We start from the raw sequence: 16019 nt of genomic DNA, 5'->3' as shown, positions 1-16019 counted from the left end.
ACATCTCTAATGTACACACTGACATAAACAGACAAAAGCAGAGATCTCACAGCTTCACTTTAACACTTCATTCTGTATCAGCTATTACAAAATAAACCTACTAGTTTATAAAGAACAGTTGGAATAAGTTAAGTTTATTTGCTCAGATGACTAAGACTTTACTATTTGTGGAAAAGACTTTTAAGATTTGTGTTTGTCCTTGATAATTCCTTACAGAAGCTGTGAATTAGATTTTGGGTGAGGGAGCCTTTCCAACAGTTTGAGCTTTAAAAGTCCACTTTTTTCCTTTTTTTTTTTTTTTTTTTTTTTGTATCAGGTTTTACCTGATTGAGCTAATTAGGCTCAGTGTCAGGCCATTGTGGGCTGTATCTGCATTTGTAATTTGTAGAGATTTGCAAGACAAATATAGTTGCTTTTAATTCCCCAAAGAAAGAACAGATCTGCTGCCTGAATTATACTAAACGATTGATTTGCCCAACTACATTTTCTCTAAGTGCTGCTGAAGATTACCAGCTAAACTGAAATTCAAGAGTTTTATGTTCTAGAATTTTGGGCTTCAGTTTATCATGCCTTCAAAAGTTTGCACAAGGCATTTACCAAAGGCCTCCTTTCTGAATGCACAGGTTAAACCCACAGCAGAAATCTCTTATTATTTTTATTGGCCTCTGAATATTAGCTCCCAGTTTTTATTTCATATTGTGTGGGCTCAGGTCACCTTGCTGGTTTCTTCTAGTATGTTTAATTAATATTGTCTGGGGGGCAGATTTATGTGCCCTCTTATAATGCCGGGGAAGCATTCTCCAATGAGACATCGTGTTTGTCTCACAATATGATTAAGCAGGAGAGAGATCATCACCTCATATAAAGCCCATGTAAGTATGCCAGTTTACATAACCTTTCATCTCACTTGTATTAACTTTTATACCTTTAACTGTAGTTTCTGCTAGAACCCCATTAATAAGCCTTGCTCTTACAAGGAGTCTTAGAAACTTTTTTTTTTTAATCCTCCAACTATTTTTGTCTAAAAGGCTCTGGGGTCCCCAGTGAAGAGTTGAGCCAAGGGACTCAGCCCCTTTTGTCAATCTTTTAACTTGATTAGTTGGCCTGTTGCCCCAGGTAATTACTGGTAAGGTATCTCAATGTAATTTTTCTCCCAGCCTTTATATATATATAAAATATATATATATATGCAGAGTGGACTTGTTTGGGGTCCTTTAATGCTGGGGACTAGTAAGGGGTCCCTTTGACTCAACCTTAGGTAGTGTTGTATCAGAACCTTTTGTTTTAATCTCATTAACATCTGTTTTATTTATCACATTTCTTAATAACCATGCAAAGATTTTTATCCTTTTGGGAGGGATGCCTTTAAAATTTCCACCTTGTTGGGAAGAAGTCTTTAGACTTCCCCCCTTATTCTCCACCCCCCATTAATCAACCTAATAACTAATTAACCTATTGTTTTTATTAGCATTTGTAAGACCTATTGAGGGGAAGCATAGACCACAAATAAGGCTTCCCAAACTGTTTTAAACTAAAGGAGTTTTGTAGGTTAGCCATTTTATACACACACACATATATAAAACGCTGTGTGATTTGTTTTTTTCATAGGTGCCAAAAAAACAGCTGTGTACAGTGAGATCGCTAAAAATTTACCAATTTAGAAGTTTCTCCAGTTGAAAGGCTCCAGGCCATTAAAGAACTGTACCTTAATAGCGACGCAAACCAGTAAGATGCAAGAGGTGTCCCCACAAGAGAGCGCAAAGAAAGCAGCCTGCACAAGGGCTAGAAGGTTTGCTCCTGAGAACAGTCTAAGGCAGGAAAGACCTGCGTTGTACAGGCAGATGCAACAAAGGTTAAGATGACAAAAACCCCTGAGAGTTGGCACAGCCAGGCAGTAAGATGACTCAGAATCCCACTCTGTCCGCTGGCTGCCACACATGTGCACCACGTGTGTACCTTCCAGACGGCAGAGGCCAAGCTCTCAGCACACGCGTGCACACTGGGAAGGCCGGATAGGACAGCTGCATCTCAAAGACACAGGGAGAGAATCGCAAGTTCCCCCTAGAAGGGTTTTGTTTCTTTAAGGTCAGAGTTCTGAAAAGATGTTTTATCAAGCTGGTGTTTTGTAGCCATGCACATACAAAATTAGGTTGAGGATGTCAAAAGAGCCCTAATCTGGCCATTTCAGGTTGAGATCTTTAGTTTCCCTAATCAAATAAGTATTCGCAAGTATAAATTCCAGAGGTATTGTATGCGAACCTGGCTGGGGTTTTAGTTGGAGGCTGGCAATCTGTCGCTCCTTTTTCTTTTGTTTGAAAGCTTTGTTCTGATTTTGAGGTCCGTTTATCCGGATACAGTTGCTGCTGAGGACTGCGTGGTGGCCGGTGTGCTGAGCTCCTCTAGGTGTCACCCTAGAGTCATTTCTACTTTCTTATGTCTCAGTTTCTCCCTCTCGTAGTGTAAGATCCCTGTGGGTGCTCAGATCACTGAGTGGTCAACTCTTACGTGTTTCCGGCAGAGCACATTTTTAATAAAATGAGTGAGTTGGCTGCACGGTACGAGGACTTGTCTCCACTTGCTTCTCAGCTGCCTTGAGGAAGCTGGCTGGGAGATGTCCCTTCTTTGGAGCTGAAAGTTCTCATGAGCTATCTTCACTTTTATTCTGACAAACTATTAAAGTAGCCAATCCAAGGAAAAAATGACAGGCCAGGCTCCCACCTGAATTACCCATCCAAACCTACTGAGTGTCTTTCAAATGAGTACAATCTTCCCAGTCTTTCAGCTGGGAATAACCAAGGTAGCTCTTCTTGAAACTAAGCTTCAAGGATAACCTACTCCTCCAGAGAGGAGTTTAACACCACTGAATAAAACTTAGGATCACCAAGCCAATGATGGGAGGTGTGAGAACCAGGAGACAATCCCCCAGAGTTGTCTGGACTCTGAAGGGGCACACGGGCGCCAGAGGCCTCCACTGGTGCTGCCGAAACCCTGCCTCTGTGCTCGTGGCTGAAATAGAAATGGAGACAGTTTCAGGAGATAGAAAAGAACTTACTGCTTTGCCAGGCACAGGGAGTCACAGCAGGCCTTAAAGACTGTGAGCCCTCTTTGGGGTAAGAGTCCTGGGGTTTTATAGGAAAAGGGGACAGGAGGGTGATAACAAATCAGGGTGTGAGCAGGGGCTACGTTTCTTTCATCTTGAGAAGAGCTTGCTGTTGTTACGGAGGAATTTAGGAGGGGCTGCCCATTCTCTTGAGGTTATCAGTCCATGACCCTCTTTCAAGACCTCTAGGGTAAAAGCGTAAGTTATTCTAAGAAAAGAATGCACAGGGAAGGGAGCATGTTAGTCATAAGATCAATTTAACTGGAAGCACAGACCTGAACAACTTAATGGCCATCTTGTTAGTTTTTGGCTCTTTTCACGGGCACCAAGGCTCCAGATCCTCGTAGAGTTCAGGCGAAGGGGAGAAGTCCGCCCTGGGTCCCTCAGATGGTCGCCAAAACTGTCAACTGAAAAAAATGCGTAACCTAAAAGTTGAGAATTATGTTTTATTTGGTGGCCTTACTGAGAACTATAGCCCAGGATACAGCCTCTCAGCTCTGAGGAACTGCTCCAAAGAGGTATGGGAGGAGCCAGGATATACGGGAGTTTTTGCTGAAAAACAAAACATGTAGTTGAACATCAAAAGATGACCGCCTGTCACAAAAACAGAGCTCTCGAGTTAATGACTTGAGTGCTTTTCTGTGTGTGGGAAGACGCAAGAGTCTGGGCTTATTGAAACCGTTCCTCTGATAAACATCTTAACTCTCTCAGACTAGTGTCCTGTTTTTCTCCATCCTGAATCTCCTCAGGGTGCGCTGTCTGGGTCTATGGCTGCAGTGTCCTTTGTTTACTGAAACGGCAGGCGATGTCCTTTGTTCACACCATTCATCCCACCTGCCGTGGGCAACCACTTGAAAAGGGCTGATGTGTATGCTTCTGTCTGTAAGTGTCCTTATAAAAGGTATTGTTGGTATTTGTGAAAATTTTTCTTTACAACATTTTTCTAAGTGGCATTATGCCATGCATTGTGTTGCTTCTGTTCCCACTCTCAGCCGTGAGGATCTCTTTGTTGGTGTATGTATGGTTAGTTGGCTGCCTCTCCTGCCGCATAGCACCTCCATTTTACCTGCACCCCCCTGGATGCACACCAGCTTGCCTCCACCTTCCTGCCACACACACGAGGAGGCCTCAAGGAACATCCTCCCACGAGTCCCTTTTAACAGCATCATTTTCTCTGGGTGTGTACCCAGAAGTGGGGTGTTGGATCATAGGCCATATGTAAGTTTGACTTGATCAAGTCAGCCAGACTGCCCCCCAGCCAGGCTGCATCAGGCTACCTCCCACCAGCCATGAACCCCCAAACCCAGCCAACGATTGGCCCTCTTCACTTTCTCATTCATTGCCAGTCTGACAGTTGAACAGTGCTTCCTCACTACTCCTGTAATTTGCATCTCCAATTACTCGCTTGGGCGCAGGGTTCAGAGCTCCATTTTCCCAGTCAGGACCTGTGACGTGCTAGGACTGTACCCAGCACAGGCCCAAGAGCATCTGCTGTTGTTCTGTAAATACAAGCATCCTTTAAATGATGGTTGATTTGATAATGTTGTCCTCCTACAATTCTAGAGATTATTTCTGATCTTGAGTGACGTCGCTGGTCCTGTTACCTTCCAGTTAGGACTCACGCCCACATCTGCTCCACTTCTGCCGTGCCCACCCTGGTCATCCACCCCCTCAGCTAGCCTCCTGGAGTCTCTGCGTTCACTCCGGACCTCTCACTCCAGCTCTGGTTCTCTGTGCGCCAGCTAGAGGGATCTTTAAAAGCCTCTCCTCCTGTCCATGGCTTCCCAGTTCTCTTATGATGAAACCCTCCCCGTAGCCTGCAGGGCGGCCCCTGATTACCCAGCCAGCCCCTTCCACATCCTGGCTCCTGTCTTTCTGCCCTCTGGCCCCTCCTGGCTGCTCCCACAGGGCCTTCAGCACTGCTTTTCCTTCCATGTGGAATGATTTGTCACCCCCACTCCACCCTGACACCCCCAAAGTCAGTTCCTTCTGAATCTTCAGAGTTCAGCTCAAATGTCACTTCCCTAGACTGGACTCCTTCTCCAGTTATCTTTTCATAGCTCTTAAGTCATCCATGATCAAATAATCAACTCTACAGTGATCTATTTGAAGTCCTCACCTGATGCCCTGAGGGTAGCCTGTGACAGTCTGTTCCCTGTCCTCCTGCCCCTAACCCTGAGCTCCTGTTCAAAACTCTGGGGTGGATGCTGAATACAAAGACCTCTTTATCACGGCACAGCTTAATCAAAGACAGCCCAAGGGAACACACAGCCCTAAAATGGCCCGAGGAGTACAAGACACTTTGTCCCAGAAAAGAAGGCCTGGCGGGTGTTGTTTTGCCCAAGGCCCAGGGCTGCTGCCTTATCACAGGAGAACCTCAGAGGAACTTGTGACTCAGAGGAAGGGAGACCTAGAGGCCTTTGTGGGAGATAAAAGGGCTGCGTCTTGATAAATGGTAAAAAAGTACAACCAAAAATATAAAAATCGTGTTTTGGACAAAATGCAGGTGTTTTAAGAGCGCCTAATTAAAACAAAGAGATGGAATCGGGAAAGAAGATTACTCTTCAAAAAGACGGCTCCATCCTGACTCAGCTCACAGCCTTGGTTAGTCCAGTTGCTTCTTTCCCGACAAAGAACAGGTACCAGCACCTCACTTTGCCTCCAAGAATTTTCGAAAAACTGTTGAGTTAAATAATACCTTAAGTACTTATTTAAAATATGCACAATTATATGAAGAATAAGGCAGATTTTTGTACATCCTTGTGGACAGCCAATAAGCACGCCAAGTACTTATTTAAAATATGCACAATTATATGAAGAATAAGGCAGATTTTTGTACATCCTTGTGGACAGCAAATAAGCACGCCCCAGTGTAATACCGATGGGAAGGTTGGTGGTCGTCAGGTTCTTTCAGTGTACGCACCTTCCCCGGGGGATTGCAGCAAATTCCATGGCTTCAGCCATCACCTCTGCTGCATCATCTATGACATTTAGCTGCCTCCTGGCCCTCTTCTGTGTCCCTGAGCACAAAGACGGTACTCGCCACCTCGGCATCCCCCTCTTCTTCTCTTGAGGGCCTCACCACCCACCCCACTCACCCCTAACTGGCAGCCTGAGGGGCACCCGGCTCCTGTGTAGGAGGCTGCGCTTGGGCCCCTCGGGACGTGAAGGGCAGGCTCCTAGATCCTGCATGCGGCATTCGAGGGGGCCCCAGGGCTGGCGCAGCAAGCGACTCAAGCCTTAGAATGGCTGCCTTCTGTGAGTATCAGCAGGTGGGGGGTGCCCGTGGCTGGCGTGAGTGACCCGTGTGTTCCTCTGACTCAGGTGGGGCAGGGAGGACGCCGAGCTTCAGGAGACGTGGAGACAGAGGCCACGGGGCCCCTTGTGCAGCCGCTTTCATGGAGGTCCAACTTACACCTTCTGACGGCTCACTGTGAGCTTCCAGCAGGAGGAAACCAAAGTAAAAGAAGCTAGACAGAGTCCGTGTTCTCAGCCTTCCCTAGCCTCCACCATGGACCAGACCCTGCTTTCCAGCTCAGTTCTTTATCTCCCTCATGTGGATAGGTTTTAATGATAAAAATAGTGACCATAAATATCACTGACATCTGTGAGTACTTATACCCTGGCCCAGGCACCGTCCAAGCCCTTTTCGTGCTGTGTCTTACTCTCTACAACACCCTAAGTACTTCGTTATGTTTACTTTACTGGGGCTCCCACAGACTTTGGAATCAAGTTCCAAGTTCTCTTCACAAAAAAAAAAAAAAAAAAAAAGGCTTTTTGTGACTTTGTGCCAGCCTCTCCAGACAGCCTTTTTTCTAGTTTCACTGCCTGCCCAGGAACAGCAGCCTCTGCCTTCCATTCCCACACCGTGGCCCGGCCCCCCTGGCTCTAGGGAGCCTTTCTAAGCTGAGCGCCCCACATGTGTCAGCTCCAGCCACATAAAGGAGCCACACTGTGTAGCAGCCGGTGTGCCTGTTCCCACGCTGGAAGCCGGCTGCTGGTAAGGCTGGCCTGGATGTCCTGCTTCCTTGTATCTCCCCGGTGCCTGGCACAGTAGGTGGTAAACAGTGACTGACTGAGAAGACAGACTTGTGTGTGTGGATGTTGTAATCTGTATGACTTTGTAGTTGAAATCAGTGTTTCAGCTTACACCAGAACTTGCTGTAAGATTGAAAATCAGCACTAAGCAAACTGCTCTCATGTGTGTGCTCTGGGTGCCCCCGACCCCCAGCAGTATTTCCATTCATGTGTTGAAATGTTTTTTACATAAATACTTGACACAGAATCCTTGCCCTCCATCCTCGTTTCCCAGAATTTAAAAAAAAAAAACAAAAAACTAACAGTAATGTATGCTATCTGGTCTATTTAAAATAAGATAATCCTGTTTGGTGGTTGTGTTCCTGGGCTAAGTAGTATTCAAGGGAAATTGATGTTCCCACAATCTAACTTAATCAATACTATGTGAAATAACTTCAGCTCCATGCAGCAGAAAGTTCCTTTTCTTCTGTAGAAAACACTCCTTTTATTGAATGAAATTGTGCTCTTAAAAAAAAAAAATGATGGCCAATAATATAGCATTCTTCTAAACGATCTAATGTGCTTCAATGACATGGATATGAATACTCTAAAACTATGTGTTGGAATCAATCAACTAAGAGGTTTAGAAATACTAAACATGCCTTTCCAAACGTTAGAGGAACGCTGGCTTATGAAAGCTGCAAGGAAATAGGAGACCATAGCATCTGAGGACTTCCTCCGTATTGCTGACCCAGCCTGCCCCCAGACACAGGCCCTTTGCTGAGCCCACCGAAGGCCTCACGGTGGGTCCCCTCTGCCCACTCCGGTCTGGGTGTGGCTGCTTCCATATTGTCCCTGCCATCTCAGCTGAGGTCTCCTCCTCCCAGATGCCCTCCTTGACCCCCTTCAGAAAAGTAGCCATTCTGCCCCACTTCTTTTTCTTCACTCATCACCTCCTGAAAACCCAGGACTTATTTCTGGTTACCCCTTTGTCGCTGGATCCCCTGTTCAGCCGGGAGAAGCAGGAGGGGGAGCTTATGTGGCCCAGGGCCCAGCTCAGGGTGAGGGCACTGACCGGCGGGGACGGAGGGACGGGACGGAGGGACGGGGCTCGCTCCCCAGCCCTGCGTGCTCAGGCCTGCTTCTCGCCTAGCTGCTCCCAGCCTCGGCACTACCGGTCCCTCTCTCGTCCTCCCTCTTTGTGAGTAGGTGTCAGACCAGCGAGCAGAGTGGCATGATCAGACCAAAATTTGAGATCTTTTCTCCTTGTAAAAAACCCCAGATTTTCTTCAGGTATAAGTGTGACAGCTGCCGTTTGCATGTCATGTTATCCTGAGAGAGTTGTTCTTGGATATGATGGTGTTAACAGAGCTTCCATGAGGCTAACTTCTGTTTCTGTGTTTCAGATTAATCAAAAGAAGGAACGTAAAGTTGACCTCGTGTTCACCACAGAGCTCTACAACCCGGAGGTAGGCTGCCAAGATTAGTGAAGTGTCCTGTTAACAACTCCTGTTAATTTTTTTTAAAGTGAGAATCTTAATATATAGAGACATGAAGGTTTGCTTTTGTTTTTTTCCTGCTCTGTTTCCTATTTGTTCTCAAGAACTGAAGAGCAGAGTAGGCAGGACAGCACCATGGCCTTATGCAGGCTGTGTTCAAGACAGTCCACCATCCCCTCCTTCCTTTGCCGCTGGGAGAGGGTTTCACACTCCCTTTGGCACCCGTGCCCCTCCCTCGCATCTCAGCATCTCTCAAATGCCAGCCTGCTCTTTCCCTGTCAGCTGGTGACATTTCTCAGCAGGCATAGCGTGAGGCCAGTTCTAGGAGCTTCCATGCACAGAGGCATCCTGTAGCACAGCAGACCCGCCACAGCATCTCCAGCCTCTACAGTTCTGACTCGGCAGGCCATGGTTTGCCAAGTGTCCTTTCCCTGTTCTCAAGAAGAGAGTAAACAGAAGACTCAGAAATCAGAGCCAGATGAACTTGGAGGTGCCCGGCCAAGCTGGGAGGCAGCAGCTGGAACCTGGGTGGAGACCAGCCCAAACCCCTTTGTGCGGCGCTGAGTCAGAGCAGAGGGACGGGCAGGCGGGTCCGGCATTAAGGTGTTTCAGGGAGGCAGAGCTTCGGTGAAGGCATGACCCCTTCATCCGATGCTTCTGGAAGAAAGCCTACTGGTAGTCAGAAACAGGTTCTAACAAGACAGCAACACTCTGACTTCGCTAATTAACCTGAGAATTAACATTTTCTTAAAGCTTAAGGAGGGTGCCTTTGGTTTCTGTGTTGCAAACAGAAGTGTTAGATTGAAGCTTAAGGGAAAACAATGACTAGATTATTTGGACCAGCCCTGTTTCTCTGAAGAGCATGGTTAGCTAACTGAAATGTTCCACTTCAGGGTAGGAGGCAGGAGAGTTCTTTCATCTTCAGGCAACTGCTTTGATTCTGTGGAGCTGTCTGGGGACAGGGGCACAGAAAGAAAAACAAAAGGGGGCAATACCTGGTTCCTCTCCTCTTCCCTGGAAGTGGCTGTGACATCAAAGGATTCCACGTACCAGCCTGGCTTCTGCCTTTGATAAGCCTCTTCCGGAATGCCCCTTCGGCTGCACAGATAATTAGGATGCTAATGCACCACTGAAATTCCCTCCCATTTAAACCAGCACTCACCAGAGGAAAAGCTGCCCATTGGAAAGCCTATTTCAGTTTTCTGTATCAGTTCTAGGAGGGGCTTATTAAGCAGATCCAGTTTTGATTAGTTTGTTTCTTTGTGGGCTTTTTCTTTTTGGTTGTTGCTCTAACTGGGACTCTACCCAGTTTCAACGATTGTAAAAGTGAAAAGAACTCAGCTGCTCACCTAACCACGTAGTAACAGGAGTTCTTACTTAGGGGCCCATGGATGGGTTTGAGTGGGTCCATCCACGAACTTCCTCAAATTCTAGGCCCAGTGGATGGTATGAGCAGACATGCATTTTTCTGGGAAGCAGTTCCCTGGCTTTTATTGTTGAGTTAAGGAATCTGTGACCTAAAACAGTGGAGAAGCACTGTCCCAGAAATGAGTCATGGACTTGATGTCTACTTAAAGCATCCAGCTACCCAGCTCCACATGTCTCTGGATTGGAAAATGAGTTGGGGTGTTCCCAGAACACTGCACATTTGAGTGCAGACATACCTCTCTTGGTCACTCGGGTGGTTGAATTTGTCCACCTGGGTGATCTGTGCCTCTGCTTCTTCCACATGAGGTCTCAGTGCAGAGGTGGAGCTCTCACAGGGCCCTGGCATCACAGACACAGCTCAATTCTGGCCACTTAATGGCTGTGAGACATGGAGGAGTTTTCCCTGTAAACCTCAGTCTTAATCTGTAAAACTGGAATAAGCGGACTGAGTGCGTCAGGCAGCTGAAAGGTACTGTTTGTGTTTGTGGGAACCAGCTTCCTTTTGGTTCAGGTTAGCAAGCTGGAGGTCCAACTAAGCACTATGTTGGTCCACAGTAGAGGGAAGTACCCGTCCTAGCAGTACTCACAGACGCCAGTGATGGTTCTTGGGAAAAGGCCCAGCACCCTTTCATAAGGGCACCGTCAGAAAGCCGGAGTTTAAACGACAGCAGAGTGAAGACTGTTGTGTTCTGCTGTGAGCGCAGAAATCACTATCTACAGAGCAGACCACCACGTATTGCTGCCAGCGCACACCTGCCGTGTACAAGGAACTCCCCAGTTGTGTGTGTTTGTGTATTGGGGCCACGGGGAGTGAGAAGGAACCATTCCATTTAATTCCAAAATCTTTTTTTCAGGAAGGTAACAAACGTCTGGGGAAATGTTCTGCTCGAGTGTTTTTCAGGAATGAGAAACCCAGACCGGCTGTTAATGTGACTTGTGCTCAACTCATTGAGAAGAAGAAAAGACACGAAAAGGATTACCAGCTCTACAAGCGCATGAAGCAACTTCAAAACCCCGTGGATGTAGTCAGCATACCTGGTATGAACAGTATCTGGAATTCCTATACTCAGGAATGCATGTTATTACTAAATCTTAAAAAGAATGATCATTTAAAATTGTATCCTCCAAATGGCGCTTTAATTCAGCTACAGAATATGGTACCTCATTATTTAAACAAAACTCAGAAGTATCCTCTTCCTAGTCTTCACCTCCAGTGCATCATAGTGACTCCTCCAAAATGCACATTTAACCCCCCCCACCACTTCCATCCCAGATGAGGCGCAGGGCAAGAATGGAATTCCAAGGAAGGGGTAGAGGTCTTTGCAGTAGGACCCACACGTGGGGGTGCAGTTTTCAGGGCTGGGTCCAGAAGCTGAGGAGATGCCTTAAGAGGTTTCTGGCGGTGGCTTTGGGAACTTCAGGTGACAAGATGCCATCACGGCCTTTCCCGCACCAGGGCAGGCCGAGTCGACTGTCTCGGGAACTTGCTGTGGAGTCAGTTGATCTCATTTTTGGTCCCGAGCTGATGGGCAGCGGTGCCGTCTCTCAGAAGAAACGAGCCCTGCCTGTGGCGTGACTCAGCTGAAGTGACGCAGTCTGTTCTGGCCCTTGGCGGGGTGTGTGGGCAGCATCTGGGACTTGGACTTACTGGCAAAACCACAGAAGTCATCTCTGGACTTGCGCACTTGGGCATTATGCTTGACATCTGACCATGACAGTGCTCCCCGTCCCTCTCTCTCTCTCAGGTCACTCATTTGCCGGAGACCGTAACAGACCCAAGTCAGCCTGGGAGGACCTGTGGTCTCCACTCCTGAGCGTATCTGTGTCCCATCCATTTACTCAGACTAAGTGCTCTGAAAAACACTTGCAGCTGAAAAACGCTCCTAGTGTTTCAAAAATTCAGAAGCTTGGCTCATTCTCATTATAGTTCTCTGACAACTTGGATTAAATCCTGTCCAAAGAATTATGGGAACAATTCAAAATCTTACATTGTAGTAGAATTTGCTTACATTCAGTACTGCCTGAAATAAATGGGCCAATGACTGATACTTAAAATCTACAGTTATTTCGGGATTGTTCCCTTCCTTAGCATTAATTGGGGAAATAGAGTTTTATATATTCTTCTTAAAACATAAATTTTTGAAATTGTATTGAACCTTTTCCAGGATCACTATATTTTGGAGACTTTTTAATAGTGTAGGTTAACTGGATCATGTTCAGTTAATAAATCCTATATGCCCACAAGGTTCATTCTGTAACAGTGTAACTTAACGTGGCTACTGTGAAGCTTCAGAAAACTAATACGGGGAACCTTTTCATCAACAAAATCTACAAGTACTCTTGTCACTTTAAGTTCAGCAGAAACGTTTAACGGTGCTATTTATAGCCTGTGTATATAAAATTATCTACTTAAAGCTGAGAAGATTTGGTTTTTAGATAAAGTGGATCAAAACCTGCTGGAATAGCTCTTTCAAATCTCAGCAGATCCTATTCAGGATGTGCTCAACCCAGGGTACTGGCCTGAGTACAGCTTTCTCTACAGTTGACTGAGTGAGATCTGATCTGTTTTAGGATATCCTTGCTCCGCCCTGTTTTTCCTCTAAAAAGTAGTTGTCTGGTTTTTATTCTGAGTAAAAATTGCACCTTTTCTAGTGAATTCATAAACTTCTACAGATAAGCCCAAGTATACTACATACAAAGGAAAAGACTGGGGACCTGGGAATAACCAGAGAAAGTAAAGTCCTGGCGCCTGAGCAACTGCAGCAGGGCTACTGGCAGTTTTACCTTCAGATGTCCTCATACTCACGGTATCTTGTATAACTAATTTTTCTTCTGCAGTAATTCTTTTTCATCTCACAAGTTAAACTCACAGTGGCACCATAAGGTGAAGTTGGTCACTCTCGCTCCCATACACATGCCAGGAATTCAAGACTCAGCTTAGATCTCAACTCTATGAAGCTTTCCCCAAACTTTCAGCCCAAAGAAACCTCTCCCCTCTCTCTATCCCCTCAGCTCTCTGATCCTCCCTCTCTTAAGGAAGGTGTCAGCTGTGTTTCTCCACTGTCAGCAAGTAGAAAGTGGGGCCCCTCTTTGTGTCCCTCATGGCACCCAAGCAATCAGTGAATGCCTTTTGAATTGACTACCATTCATACAGACCAGCCAGGTCAGGTTCTACCAGTATACAGCAGCATTTATGCTCAAGATATTTTACCAAAAAGGATTCATCTCCTAATAAGCTAGTTAGTATTACTCACATACTATACTATTGTTGGGCTTTAATATAGACTAAGAATATCTCTGCCAAATTACATAAATGATGGTCCATGAACAGTTGTCTCATAAGTTACTTGCTAAAATTGAGTTCCTAGAAGTCACAAAAGGTAATTTATTAGTCATTGTATCCTACATACCTGATATTAAGTACATTTTTAATAAATGTTTGCTGAGTTGAAAAGACTGCAGTTCCAAAAACAATGCCTCAGGAAAACCCACTTGATTGATTCTTCATGTGGTCAAAAAAGTGGCAGAGATGCTGCCGCTACAGTGATTAACTTTAATGCCAACAATCAGCAGAGGACAGAGACATGTGGACTGGCAAAGACCAGTACACTGACTGTAGACCGAAACCGAAAGGTAATGTGGAGAAGATAACTGATAGATGCTTCAGTAGAATTAAAAAATACTTCTCAACTAACAAGATTTTAGATTAACTTTGAGTATCATTCTAGCTCTTATTTTGCATTTATATAGAACAGATAGTCCTTAAACTGTTTTATAGCAGCTTTACTTAGGGCAAGTTGAAGCATGTAAATCTCCATATAACATAGAAACAGGTACAAGTTCTATTACTGAAATTTCTGAAATTTTGCCCTAAAAATGTCTTAACACAAATGTGCTTTTTTGTGTGCCTTCAGATAATCACGGACATATTGATCCTTCTCTGAAACCCATCTGGGATTTAGCCTTTCTGGGCAGCTCTTATGTGATGTGGGAAAAGACAACACAGTTTTTACACTACTACATGGCACAGCTCAGCAGGGTGAAGCAGTGGGTAAGAAAAACTGAAAATTAACTTGTACCTTAAGAAATACAACCAATGTGATGTTCTTAGGCTAAATTCATATGGGTTTATAGTTTCACGGCAAGAGTTTTAATTGTGTTTCATTCACTGAATAAATATTTGAATGCCAGGAGATGTTTTAGGGACTAAGGATGCAGCATTGAACAAAAAACAATGCAGCACCCTTATTGAGACTAATTCCAGTGAGAGAAGGTAAGGAAGACAGTGAACTAATAAACAAGCAAATATATGTCCAACGGTGTAAGTGCTAAGGAGAAAAATTAAGTAGGGAAAAGGGAATGCAGAGTATGACAGGACTACTCCTTACGGTCTAAAGTAAGGGCCCCTTTAATTGGAGCAGAGGCGACATTGGAGCAGAGGCCTAGGGAAGTGAGAGTGAGCCAACCTTCCATAAGGGAAGGCGTTTCAGGCAGAGGGAACTGACCAGCAGCGTGGCTGAGGGGTTGGGGAAACAGCAGTGAGGCTAGTGTGGCTGGAGCAGAGTGAGCAAGGCGAGTGTGTGGGGTGCTCAGGTTGTGTTAAGCCTTGGAGGCCATTAGAAGGACCTTGTCTTTTACTCATTAGAGGGTTTTTAGCAGAGGAGTGACACGGTCTAACTTACTATAGGGTCATTCTGGCTGCTGTGTTGAGAACAGGCCAAGATAGCAAGTGTGGAAGCCAGGGGACCAGTAAAGTATTCCAATAATCTAGGCAAGGCCCAGTGGTAACTCGGACCAGGGTGGCAGCAGTGGAGGTGGTGAGAAGTGGCTGGATTGTGGATATATTTTGAAGGTAGGCCAACAGTATTTATTGATGAGTTGGATATGGAGATATCAGAGAATGAGACAAGTCAATGATGAGTCTTAGGATTTTGGCCTGAGTAACTGGATGGACAGTTTTCATTTACTGATTGAGGAAGACTACAGAACAACAGATTTGGGTGGAAATTAGCTTGATTTGGGGTATTCTAAATTCTATAACCAGGTAGAGAATCTGTAAAGTCATCTGGATAAAAGAGGCTGAAGTTCAGGGGATAGGTTTGGGCTGCAGTATTCCCACATGGATGGTTTTTTTAATAGCCACAGAAGTGGATGAGATCACAGAGAATGAGCATAGACAGAGAAAAGTTAGGTCAGGATTGAGTTCTGGAACACTTCGAATTTGAGGTTGGAGATCTGAGAAAAAGTGTTTCAAGACTGAGGACTGAACAACTGTATCAAATGCTGCTGGAAAGTCAGGTAGGATGAGGACTGAGAATTGACCATTTGGTTTCAGGCAGTTGGAAGTTGATGGAGAGCTTATCTAGAGCTATCTCACTGGCACAGTGTGGGCAAAACCCTGACTGGAGTTAGTTCGGGAGAGAACAGGAGGAGAGGAAGTAGACACTCTTTCAGGGAATTTTGTTATAAAGAAAGGGAAGGGCTGTAGCTAGAGGATGGGGAAGCACAGGGTGGAAGGAGGGCTTTTGTTGTATCTTTAGGTTGGAAGATTTAATAGCATATTTATATGTAGATAAGGAAAATCCAGTAGAGAGGAGCCAAGCAGGACTTGTAGGAAAGAGAAGGCAGGCTTGTTGGAGTTAATACCTTTGAGTAGATAGGAAGAAAAGGCCCATCTGGGAGGTGACCTTGGGTGGGAGCACGGAGAGCCCCCTGGAGGAAGGAGATGAGTGTGGCATAGATGCTGGTGAAGGGCAGGTGGTAGCTTGTGGAAGTTCTGAATGTTTGTCTTCTCAGTGAAAGTGAGGCAGTCTCCAGCTGAGAGCAAGGATGAGACAGAAGGTATGTGGATGAGAATGGATTGTGGAGAAAGGTGTGGACTTGACGCAGTACTGCAGGCCCCTGAAGGTCTATGGTCACGAATTTAGAGGTCCAGTCACTCAGCTGTGCAGGTGTGGAAGTCGAGGAGGCTGAGT

At 45.6% G+C, this 16019-nt stretch overlaps 1 protein-coding gene across 2 annotated transcripts in view; it reads left to right on the top strand.

The window, feature by feature from the left end:
- RARRES1 (retinoic acid receptor responder 1) overlaps window positions 1-16019 on the top strand; it is a 44321-nt gene that overhangs the window by 14240 nt on the left and 14062 nt on the right. For both annotated transcript variants that reach the window (XM_031449932.2, XM_031449925.2), the window contains exons 2-4: window positions 8524-8586; window positions 10899-11082; window positions 13959-14095. In XM_031449932.2, the coding sequence (XP_031305792.1) occupies window positions 8524-8586; window positions 10899-11082; window positions 13959-14095 (384 nt within the window). The remainder of the gene's footprint in view (window positions 1-8523; window positions 8587-10898; window positions 11083-13958; window positions 14096-16019) is intronic.

This window comes from Camelus dromedarius, chromosome 2, assembly GCF_036321535.1.
Source record: "Camelus dromedarius isolate mCamDro1 chromosome 2, mCamDro1.pat, whole genome shotgun sequence".
NCBI classification, from domain to species: Eukaryota; Metazoa; Chordata; class Mammalia; order Artiodactyla; family Camelidae; genus Camelus; species Camelus dromedarius.
Note: the sequence above shows the minus strand (reverse complement) of the source record. Positions and strands in the feature narration are given on the sequence as shown.